Genomic DNA, 12,236 nt, shown 5'->3' with positions numbered 1-12,236 from the left:
CATAATCATATTTATATCTTGATTTCCGTAACCATATTCCTAGAGAAAATTGCCTTCCATAGGAAGAAATAGTCCCATTGGTGCAATGTTGAGCTCCCCCCCCCCCAAACTGCTTGGAGATTTGATTTTAATTATAAAAAGTAGATTTTAAATTGATACAAAATAATAAGACTTTAAGCCTCACCAGAGGTTGGTTCTCTCTCACACATGCACACACACACACATATATGTGCAGAGGTTAAATTAAAGAAGATAGTAGTAGTAGAAATATTGGATTGAATTCAATCTCTGCAATTAAAATTCTGCCAAACTGAGCCCCCTTTATCTTGCTGCAAAGTATAGGTGCTACCACATTTCCATACCCTGAGAAGAATTTATTTGCTTTTTCCTCAGTCTGCTTTACAGATCTGATTCACCTAAAATGTATAGGAGAGGTGAGGCAGATTGGAACTACTTTTTTTTTAATCCCATTTATATCCCACCCTTCTCCGAAGACTCAGGGTGGCTTACAATTTAAAGCACAAATCAATGTGCTTAGCAATAGCCTTCATTCTATGTATATGCCTGCTTATTAGGGCTTTCGCGCCCCCCCAGCGGCATTATTACAAAGTCAGCTTATTGCCCCCAACAATCTGGGTCCTCATTTTACCTACCTCGGAAGGATGGAAGGCTGAGTCAACCTTGAGCCTGGTGGGATGCGAACCTGCACTAATTGCAGGCAGCGGGTGTTACTTAAGGAGGCATTAGCCCACTGCTCCACCAATACTTTGCATCATCTTTCTTGCCAACAGCAGTCGAAACAAACCTGATCGCATAAAATAGGACAATACAATGATTTATTAAGAGAACCATGCTTTTTACCTGTGCTTGGAACTAGTCACTCAAGTTCCAGAAGAAGTAATTGCAAGAGAACTGATCAGTTGAGATTTTAAAAAGGAAATGGGTTCAGGAAGCAGAGCTAAGCTGGAGTGAGATTTTTATCAAACCAAATCTTAATTAGTCATAGACTAACATATCACAGCTTTTAAAAATGTATTCTTAACTTCAGCTCATTTATAACGCAACTAAAGTCAGCTATTTATACACTAATCCAATTGACAACAATAAAACTTGTGGACTTCAATTCCCAGAAATCCTCAGGCAGCCATGCTGGCTAAGGATTTCTGAGAGCTAAAGTCCACAAGTCTTAAAGGTTGCCACATTTAGAAAATCATGCCCTAATCCAGGGGTCTTCAAACTTGGCCCTTTTATGACTTGTGGACTTCAACTCCCAGAATTCCTCATTCAGCGTGCCAAGTTTGAAGACCCCTGCCCTAATCAATACTGAGAATTATTTTAAAGCCAAATGCTAGATATACAGTATTTAGTGAAGAAGCGTCACATATACAGAATGTGATACATAAAGTCACCTCCTATCTTGACTATTGCAATGTGCTCTACATGGGGCTGCCCTTGAAAAGCATCCAAAAGCTCCAGTTGGTGCAGAGTGTAGTGGCCCGCATAGTTTTGTGCAGACCATGTGTCACCTCTCCTGTAGGAGCTGCATTGACTGCCAGTTTGCTTCTGGGTGCAATTCAAGGTGCTGGTTGTCTCCTTTAAAGTCCTTCATGGCTTGTTACCAGGTTATCTGAGGGACCGTCTCTTGCCGTCACATCCACCCAACTCACTAGAGCAGGGGTCTTCAAACTTGCCCTTTTATGACTTGCGTGTCTGGCTGAGGAATTCTGGGAGTTGAAGTCCACAAGTCATAAAAGGGCCAAGTTTGAAGACCCCTGCACTAGAGAGAGGAGGCAAGGAATGTTGTGGGTCCCATCCCCTGCCTAAGGAGATGCATCTCGAGGAACCCAGAAGAAGAGCCTTCTCTGTGTTGGCTCCCATATTAGAAATTAAACTGGCCCCCACTCTGAGGCTCTCAGAAGGCCCTGAAGACGTGGTTCTGCCAGTGGGCCTGGGGAACCCAGAATGGGATGGAGCTGGTATGAGTGTGTGTTGTTGCCAGGGATGGGTGTGTGTGTGGGGGGGGGTGTCATTATTTTATTATTATTTTATTTTTTTGTTATTTTTATTTCTTTTATATTGTGTTTTTATTTCCCGTAAACCACCTTGAGTAATAGCGAGCGAGTGGGCGGCAATATAAATTCTCCAAATAAATAAATAAATGTAATCTCTTAAAAGTTGGTGTCTGTACCCCACCTGTTAGTTGTCATTTAAGGCAGAGACCCCCAATCTTTTGGGCACCAAGGACCAGTTCTCTGGAGAAAGATTTTTCCGCTGACCAGAGGGGGCGTGGTTTCGTGTATTGACTGCACCCAGCAAATGGGGCTTCACTTGTTTGCGTGGCCCGGTGCCGGTCCACGGACCGGGGATTGGGGACCCCTGATTTAAGGCAAGTCAATCATATCTACTCATTGCCCACTTCAAGTATTGGGTTCATCCACCATAATTCTAGAACAGGGGTGTCAGACTCAATTTCATTGAGGGCTGTATCAGCATGGCGGTTGCCCTCAGGGGGCCGGGTGGGTGTGGCCTGTGTGGGCATGGCCTACTGGCTGGGCGTGGCTAGAGTGTGTATGGCCTACTGGTTGGGCGTAGCCAGCTCTACATCGTTCGCATCAAGGGTGCCTATGGGGGCCTGGGCAGAGGTGGGACAGATCTGAGGGTCTCTGGCAGAAGGAGGGTCTTTGGGCCGGGGCCAGGCAGTGGGGGCCGTTCCCTCACTGTTTCTAGGATGGCTTCGCGGGCCACGTGAAACCACTTCGTGGGCCGGATCTGGCCCCCGGGCCTTGTGTTTGACATGTCTGTTCTAGAACATCACTCTTCTATTATATACCAGGTTGTGAGTTTTGCCAAAGAATCAGAAAAAAACAAGTGATGGGATCTTAATTTGAGGTACCTGTCTTTCATTTTGGAGGAAGAAGAAAAGAATTTGGTTGCCATTTTTCTCTGGCTACGCTTTGAAATCTCGGATGGTCCCCAAACTCTGCCTTCTTCCATATACCATGCACACTCCTATCTTAATACCAGTCCAACTATTCTCTTTCTTACCATATATTCTTATGTTTACTTTCTCACTGCAACTTGGAGCATGTTAGTGCTACCGTTTCACACCATTACAAGCTAGGAAACCCACAACTCACAAGCCGCATAAGTCTACCTTGAATTATTGGGAGTAGGGTGCTTGATGAAGTAGCTACAGGTAATCCTCAACAATTCCTTTAGTGGCCGTTCAAAGTTACAACAGCACTGAAAAAAGTGGCTTATGACCATTTTTCACACTTATGACCATTGCAGCATCCCCATGGTCCCATGATTTACATTCAGATGCTTGAGAACTGACTCACATTTATGACAGTTGCAGTTTCCTGGAGTCACGTGTGACGCCCCTTTTGTGACCTTCCGACAAGCAAAAGCAGTGGGGAAACCAGATTCACTTAAACAACCCTGTTATTAATTTTAACAAGTGCAGTGATTCACTTAACAAATGTGGCAAGGAATGTCGTAAAATGGGGCAAAACTCACTTAGCAAATGTTTCACTTGGCAACAGAAATTTGGGGCTCAACTGTAGTCCGTAAGTAAATACTATCTGTATTTACTCTTTCCTTTACGAGGCAAATTCCTAAGCTGCATATTTTTCACATCTGCTGGGTTTTGCCATTTTTCAAATGCTGCAATGCCAAACATCTAAATTCGATTTCAGGAATGAGTGCGTATATGTATATCTGGTGCACACATCCATATGTATATCTGGTGCACACAGCTTCTATTGGGGTGGGGGGGGGAAAGAGCTGATTTATGAGCCTGCAAAAAGGGACAGTAACCAGAAGCAATTAGCACAGGACAGTAAAGTAATGAAAGATTGAGTCCAAGCTCTTTGATAGTGTTGTAGTGAGTCCTTTTTTTTTCCCCCAACTGTAGTAAGTTCCCCATCCCCCATGCAGGGAGAATTGTGCAGCTGCCATAATTACAGCTTTTTACAATTACATTCTAAAACAAAGCTAAATTGACCTTTCTCATCACGTTGTGCAGAAAATTAAAATATCAGACAAGTAATAACCACTGTTTAAACAATGTAATAATGCTAAGCAATTAGAAGTTACAAGGCCATTTACAGTTCCTATACATCAAGCTTGTTTTGGTGCAGAACTAAAGAGTCTGCATTCAAAATAAGGTCAGTCTTTATCCTACCAGGAGGGGAGGATCTACTCAAGTAAGAAATAATTGCAGCCTCTTTTGAATTGAGACTCAAAAGTCTTTCTCACTGTCATTCCTCCCACCACTCTTCCAGGATCTTCATTAAAAGTGCCTAATACGTACCCGTTTTTGTTCGCTTCATTTATTCCATGCCTCAGCTGCATATCTTTAGCATCGGTTATGCACAATTAGCACTTACTTATTGTCTTCTCACTTCATCCTCTGTAAGATAAAACTCCTTACTGGGAGTCACCCAGGTCATGGTTATCCCAAAGGTGCGTTTTCAAAAGGCAGCTGGACTTTGTTTTTCCTCAAAGACATTTTGTATTTAGTAGCTGATTTACTAAAAGGGAACCTCCTGTTGTCTTCTCCACATAGAACGAGTTTTCTGAAGGTTAGAAGCCCACTATTCAAATGGCTGAAGAGATACTTTTGTAAGTCTTTGTTCTGGAGAGCCTATGATCCCTCACCAGACTTCGGTCCATTTTGATTGGAATGTCAAATAGTGTTCTGTTGTTTTTTTTTTTAAATGGGAAGGGCTGCATTACGGCCCAGAATTTCTCATTCAACATACAGCTGTAGCATTTCCTATTCAGCACTAGCAATGCTCCGGTTGCTAGAATTGCTAACGCTGCTCCACTGCTTCCGTTGATAGGACGTGAAGTGAAAAGAGGCCGCTGCACACACTCCCTTCTTCCCCGATATGATCTTGAAATAGACTTGCAAGCGCTTCCTTTGGGCTGGGGAAAAAAAGTTAACACCTTCCGTGAGTTGTGCTTGGCTCCTGCTGATTATGCAGGTAACATTAGGATCCTGGCTTGCCGTAGACTTCTTCTGACGTGCTCTTTCAGCTTCTCTGTCTAGACTACTCCTTTGGGATTTCTTGGCTGTCTCCTAAATATAAATCAGTCAATCCTTGCTTGGCTTTTTTTAGCTGTTCTCCCCTGTGAACCTACATGGGTAGGAAACTTAATTAGATTGGGGGAAAATTCTGCCTACTTCAGCCCTACGAGCCTTGGATCTGATGGACTTTATCGGTGGACTTTACAGAGAAATGGAGTTCTTCTACTATCTTCCACCATGGTGCTTGTCAAGGCAGAGATGAAACTCCTGTGGTGTTTTTGTCTTTTTGTCCCCTGAATGATAGGAAAGAATCTCCATTTTTTTTTTCTAGCAGGAGCGATGGAGATGGAATCGGTAGAAAGAATGGGATATCACACTTTTCTTTCCACGTTTTATACTTAGATGATGGTTTGTACATCTTCAAGTTTTCACACGGATTGCTTTTATCTTAACTACACCTGGGTGGGACGAATATTTCCTCAAAGGGTGACAAAATGAGAGAAGAACCTGACTGTTTTTGCAAAGGACAAGCAGTGCTCACCCAGACACACACACACAAAAAAGGAGAAGGGATAAAACGTATAAGAAGATTTGCTCCCTTGGTCGGTCTCTTTATCTTTGTTCCGTAAGAAATATAATGAAATATAAAAACAGGCTGCAGCAGACCACAAATTGGGAAATAAGACGCATTTGGTGAAACTGATTTGTTCATAAATAACTCCTGCATTTTCAGGATCACCATATAATCTCTGTGTTATAAAGAGTGGGTTTAAATCCACAGATGGAAGAAAGACAGAGAAAGGAATGTGGAGATGAAGTTTGGAGGGAGGGGGGGAACAGAGTGAAAGTCCACAAATAAACAGCCCAATTTTCCTTCGGGAGCCGAGCTAATTCTTTTCAATTCACTTTTTTTATTACACTATTTTCTCCCTCTCTCTCTTATTTAGCAAGCATAAGGATAAATTTCCAAAGCTACCCAGTTGGAAAATAAATGGCTTCACTGTTTGTCTAGAATTCCAATCTTTACAAATGTAAATCAGTCCAACTGCTGTTCCATTTAAAACCTCACAACTTCACAAAGCATTAAAGGCCTCTTTTCAGCATACAATTTACTCCTTGACAATTCCCTCAGATTTCGGCTTCCAGCATCATTAGAGAGTGACTGAGTAATAAAAAAAAAAAAAACGAGGGAGCCGCTATCAGAGGTTGGGCAGGTCAACGCATATAATTCTGTGTACTTTTCCTGGGTCAGATACACCAGACATTGCTGTTTGAAGGTTAAATTGTTGCAATTAAGTACATATACAGCCTATTCCCATAGCTACTCTGTTGTTCAATGTACTGTAAACAATGCGTGCATTTATTTCAGTTCTTAATTGGGTCCAAAATGTTGCGGTTTAGAAGATTATCCAGGGGGGGTAGCGGGGCAGAAAGGACATTGTAATCCAAGGCCAAATTAAAGAATGCTTTCTAGACCAAGATGGGTAATTAGTTGAAGCAAAGGCGTTTTCATCTGTCCCCTTCAATGCAAAAAAAAAAAAGTTCATTTGGGTGACTCTTTTTTTTTTTATTTAATTGGACTGCAGCAGGCAGTTCTTCCAAGGATGTTTTTATAGATGGAGCCCTTGTAACAAACCAATTAGGACGCCCCCACCCCAATAGCATCATTCATTAGCTAAATTCTTCTGTATACTGAAAGACAACCCTGGCTGCCTCTGGGGGATGGTCCACTCTCTTCTCCAGACTGCATTTAAAGAGATTACTCAATAACATAAAATAAAATAAGCCCATTGTAAACACCATGCTACAGATAGTTTGGGTTTCTGTAAAAAGGCCAATTTCTCTAACCTCTTTTGAACCCCAATTTTGGATTGAAAAAGACGTGGGTAGAAGGAACCCCACAAAGTTTTTGATGCCTGCTCTCTTATAGCCCACATGGTGACAAGGACCTCAGTTCTGTGGCATCACGTCATGCTAGTGGTAGGTAGATAGATAACATCAGATATATCATTTCATCTAGTTTCCTGGAGATTTGCTTTCACTATAAAATTATTCCTGTTTATTCTTTATTACTTTGGCTTATGACTTCTCCCAGTTATTACGTTTTAGCCACAACCGAGTATGCTCTTTCTTCTTCACTTAAATTCTTAAGCTCATATACTCACCGAGCCATAAAGGGGTTTGTTTGGTTAGAGTTCCGCATGTTGTATGAACCCAACCAATTGTGGTTAATTTATATCAACGCAATGCAACGTATCTACAGCTTGGGGCATTGTGAAATTTCGGAATATCGGTTTCTGATTTTGCAGACAAGTCCATTATTACTTCTGTTAACTAAAGTGATCCTCTTTACTTATTTTGTCAACGTTTTGTGCACCTATTAATGTATCTTAAAAATTATTTTAAGAATTACTGCATATTTATCTGCTGTTTCTAGGGCGTGCTACAGGAGGAGATCAAGCCAGCCAAATGATAAATGTGTAATCGATAAATGCATTCATTTTAAACTAATTTGTATTTCTCACTTTAAATACTTTGCTATTTAATAACTCAAAGGCATATATACTGTATGTTTTTTATTTTATTTTATTTTATTTTTGTACTGGCCCAAGGCCCTATTAGTTAGGCTTTCTAGTGTAACGTTTTAACAAGGGGCCTACAAGCTTTTTATAGCTTAGGGCCTTGCCCTTCTAAATCTGACTGGTGTGAATTCAGCCATGTAATAGTTCCCTAAATGAGAAAATTGGGGTGAGCCCATTGATCCTGCCCTTCTGTCTTGTGTGTCTGCAGCTGCTTTTCTTGTATTAGAAAAGGGACATAAAGAACCTAGTCAACTTACCTTGGGTTTACATTTTCTGAGCTTGGAAAAATTAATATTGAGGTACAGGTAGTCCTCGACTTACAACAGTTCATTTAGTGACCACTGACAGGACCGAAAAAGCGACTTACGACCCTTTTTCACACTTTGCAACCATTGCAGCATCCCCATGATCAAAATTGATGCATATTTATGACGGTCGCAGTGCCCCGGGGGTCACCTTTTGCAACCTTCTGACTAGCAAAGTCAATGGGGAAGCCAGATTCCCTAAACAACCCTGTTGTTGACTTAACAATGGCAGCAATTCATTTAACAACTGTGGTCATAAAAGGAGGCAAAATTCACTTAACAACTCTCTCACTTAGCAGTGGAAATTTTGGGCTCAATTGTGGTCATAAGTCGAGGACTACCTAAATAAATGGGTATTTTCAGCAAAGTTTCACCCCGTATCTACCTTGGTTGGTGCCCCTGAGTTCAGATTTGATGCTACCGTAAGTCAGCCACACAAAGATATAAGATAAAACATCTGTCCAGAGCCTGATTAGTAGGTCAGTAATAACCCCTCCATGTCAGGACAACCAACCATGAACTATATTATATTTATGTATGTATTAATCAAATTTGTATAGCTGCCCATCTTACCAAAAGTAACTCTGGGCAACATAACGATCGGATCCTTGTGAGGTCCTTTCTGTTAGGCAATGCAAAATAAATAAAACAATTGGGTACAAATCACAAATAGAAAACAACAGATACAGAAATCTACCTATGAAAAAGCAAATTGTACAACCGGTTTGTATACTGAGCCATGGTGGCGTAGTAGTTAGAATGCAGGATTGCAAGCTAAATCTGCCGGCTGCCAGCAGTTCGATTCTGACCGGCTCAAGGCTGACTCACGCCTCCATCCATCCATCCGAGGTGGGTTAAATGAGGACCCAGATTGTTCGGGAGCAATATGCTGACTGTGTAAACCGCTTAGAGAGGGCTGTAAAGCACTATGAAGCGAAGTCTATGTGCTATTGCTAATTTGGGCCACTCTGTCCCAGTCCATTCCCGTTCTGGTTGTTAAGATTTCCTCAGCAACCAAACAGCACAGAAGGTCAGCATTCTAAGTCTTGTGGGATGAGGTTGTGAGGAGAAAGGGCTGGGTGTAGATAAGGGGAGCCTATAAAAATATGAAGAACTGTGGTTGGCTATCTTAAAGGTTCCCCTCCTGGTTCGAGGCATCATAGGATCCAGCACAAACTGAATCATCTCTTCCCCTCTTGTATTTCCAGGTTTTGCGTGGGAGACAAATTTTTCCTAAAGAACAACATGATTCTCTGCCAGACGGACTATGAAGAGGGTTTAATGAAAGAAGGCTATGCGCCCCAAGTCCGCTGATTCAGACCCTCCAAACTGCTCTGATTACGGAAGCCCATCATTCTTTTCTTTTTCTGTTCGTTCCTTCTCTTTTTAACATGTATATAAGAAATGACACCAGAACCTACTAAATAGCATAGATATAGGGAGGAAAAAAAATGATCCTGTGGAATAAAAAGAGAACTGCACTTATCTGTAGTAAAAATTGCACCTGTTCACAGCTGGATGTCTATTAAAAATATTGTAAATACAGCTGAAAGTTTAGTTTTGAGTTTGGCTTGCTGGTTTGGGGAGGTTATTTTTTCCCCCTTTTGTGTCCTTTGGCATGAGATGCTTATTTTGGACTAATGTACATAATATATTGTAAGATTTGAAGCACAAATGTAATACAGTTTTATTGTGTTACTATTTGTGTTCCTGTTTGCTTCTTTGTATTGTTGCATTTAGTACAATCGGTGTCTAAACTTTATGATATATTTATGCTTTCTGTATCTACCAGCTATTTTGAAAAAGCTATATCTTTCTAGTAAAACCAACAAGCAAGTGGGGGGGGGAAGAGATTTTAAGAGCCAATCCCGTTGTATTCTTCTCTGTATCGGAAGCTGTACAACTGCAACATTGACCTTTGAACTGTTCAAATTTAAAATGACAGATAAGATTGAGTCAATGTTAAATACCTACTTCCATTGAAAAGGATAGGACACGTTTAAGTGCATGCTCAACTCTTCTGTTGAAATCAGTGGGGTTTAAAATTGCTTAACTTTTTACTAGGTTATAATGCTAGCAACAGACAGTGCTGACATTGCGGATATTTTGGAAGATGATCATTGGAGACCTGCTGCTGCTTTTTCCTTTAAGAAAAGGGAATGATGTTAGCTCTTTTTGCTCACTCTGTATATTGAAAATTATTTCCTGTTTTGCCATAATTATTTGGAAATGGCTATGTTGTCACCTACCAACAACAATTTCACAGACGGGAATTTTCTGAGCAGGTCTTAAATTCTTGTGGGGGCTGCTGTGCTCCACACCCTCCCTAAGAAAATATAATATTCTCCATTTCCAATAGAACTGGGAATGAGGAGCTGAGCCCCAATGCAACTCAGTGCCTTTGGGTGTCATGTAAAATATTTTATATGTGTATATATAAATATTTCTGAAGTTATTTTAATGTAGCATAGTGATTTCTGCTCCTGTACAGGAACATATTATTTAAAGAGAACAACGCCCTCAGTGTCTTTCCTAAATTTCATCTTGTCCAGTGGATTTAAGAGATTTGTGTGGTCAGTCCCAACTTGCATTATTGACCGTGAGTGCCCTCTTGAGGCTACTATCTATGTGCTAATGCAAGACAACTGGACTGGTCAGAGACGCTTCCAAGGTGTCTGTCCCACCACAGTGGCAATGCCTTCATGCAGAAGTCTGACCAAATCCCTGTGTCTTCATTCAGAAGCGCGATCCTCTCATTTGCGTTGGCCCGTCATTTGTGGAAACAGAAATGAAACGCCTCCAGTACAGCCCTAAGGTTTTTAGCATCTGTTCTTTTGTAGATGTGTTTGCTCAAAACTTAACTGGATATTGTATTTTTTGTTTGTTTCTTAATTTATTGTTATCCATTCCAAACTGTTGGGGTGGGAACTTCTAAAAAGAAATAAAATCGAAGGATTGGATGGCAATATTTGAAACTGGTGCTTCTCCATGTCCCATCGCCTCCTTGTTGGCCAACTGCTAGTTGTCTAATACAGTTGCCATTTGCATTGTACACAACAGCTGTTCCGAAAAATCACCAGCCAAAATGGGGAGATTCACAACTTCTCTGCTTGCACAATTTCCCTGGAGTGGTAACACTACAGTAGGACTACTGCTTCTCCAGCCAGCTGGCCATCATTTGAAGTCCTCAAACAAATGCATTGTGAGTTGTGCAAAGACCCTTTCTGGGCTCCAGACTTCATGATGTATTGCTCTTAAGCATGGTCTTCCAATTAAGGGGGCTTGGTATCATCAGTTATCCTGGTCTGCCAAGCAAAGTGATTCTATCTATACTGGGAAGAGGACAACCATATTCCCTTTTGGTGTTGCAGTCCGAAGAAAATCTTTTATGGTTTCTTTCCCTATTTGGCTATTTTATGCAACTCCTGTAGCCAGGTTTGTCATTTACACGAAAGCTCTGATACCCAGGAATGGAGGCTAAGTTCATTTTATTTGCAGTGTCTTATGAACCAATCTAATTTGCACCTTCCACGCAAAGAGGCATTGTGAGGCACAATTATTTTTCCTTTAAGGTAAAGGTAAAAGTTCCCCCACAAATGCGTGCTAGTCGTTTCCAACTCTAGGGGCCGGTGCTCATCTCTGTTTCAAAGCCAAAGAGCCAGCGCTTGTCCGAGGACGTCTCCGTGGTCACGTGGCCGGCATGACTAGATGCCAAAGGCGCACGGAACGCTGTTACCTTCCCACCGTAGTGGTCCCTATTTTTCTACTTGTATTTTTACGTGCTTTCGAACTGCTAGGTTGGCAGAAGCTGGGACGAGTAACAGGCGCTCACTCTGCTACGCGGCACTCGGGATTCAACCCACCAAACTGCCGATCTGATTGACAAGCTCAGCATCCTAACCCACTGAGCCACCGCATCCCTACATTGATGCAAGGTGATGGCCAAATCTGGCTCTAGGTTCTGCCTCGGCTAATAAATAACCGAGTCAGAAGTTTTAAAAGCAATTTATTAGAGTACTCTGATAAAGTGGGGTGTTCCTATGAAAAGGAGGAATCGGGAAAAATGGCTTGCATTTATAGTTAGCACAACAAAGAACTTCAAAGCAAAAGTTAATTGGTTTAGAAATATTCATCTGTCCAGTTATGTCGCAAGAATTAAAGCGTCCAGTAATATGTGAACATAGCCATGGAAAAGAACATGTGTTCTAAGCAAAAGTAAGACATTTGCAAAGGAAAAACATCAAAATGGGTCTTGGTTAAGATATGTTCTCAGCCAGTGCTTTTTTTGTAAAAGAAAAAGGTGCCGGAACTCAC

General features: G+C 41.5%; 1 protein-coding gene across 2 annotated transcripts in view; it reads left to right on the top strand.

The window, feature by feature from the left end:
• Positions 1 to 10,860, top strand: part of LMO3 (LIM domain only 3) — a 94,322-nt gene extending 83,462 nt beyond the window's left edge. For both annotated transcript variants that reach the window (XM_083365333.1, XM_083365332.1), the window contains exon 4: positions 9,131 to 10,860. In XM_083365333.1, the coding sequence (XP_083221459.1) occupies positions 9,131 to 9,236 (106 nt within the window). In that variant the 3' untranslated portion in view covers positions 9,237 to 10,860. The remainder of the gene's footprint in view (positions 1 to 9,130) is intronic.
• Positions 10,861 to 12,236: the final 1,376 nt, after the last annotated feature.

Source organism: Vipera ursinii (assembly GCF_947247035.1).
Source record: "Vipera ursinii genome assembly, chromosome: 6".
Lineage (NCBI taxonomy): Eukaryota > Metazoa > Chordata > Lepidosauria > Squamata > Viperidae > Vipera > Vipera ursinii.
Note: the sequence above shows the minus strand (reverse complement) of the source record. Positions and strands in the feature narration are given on the sequence as shown.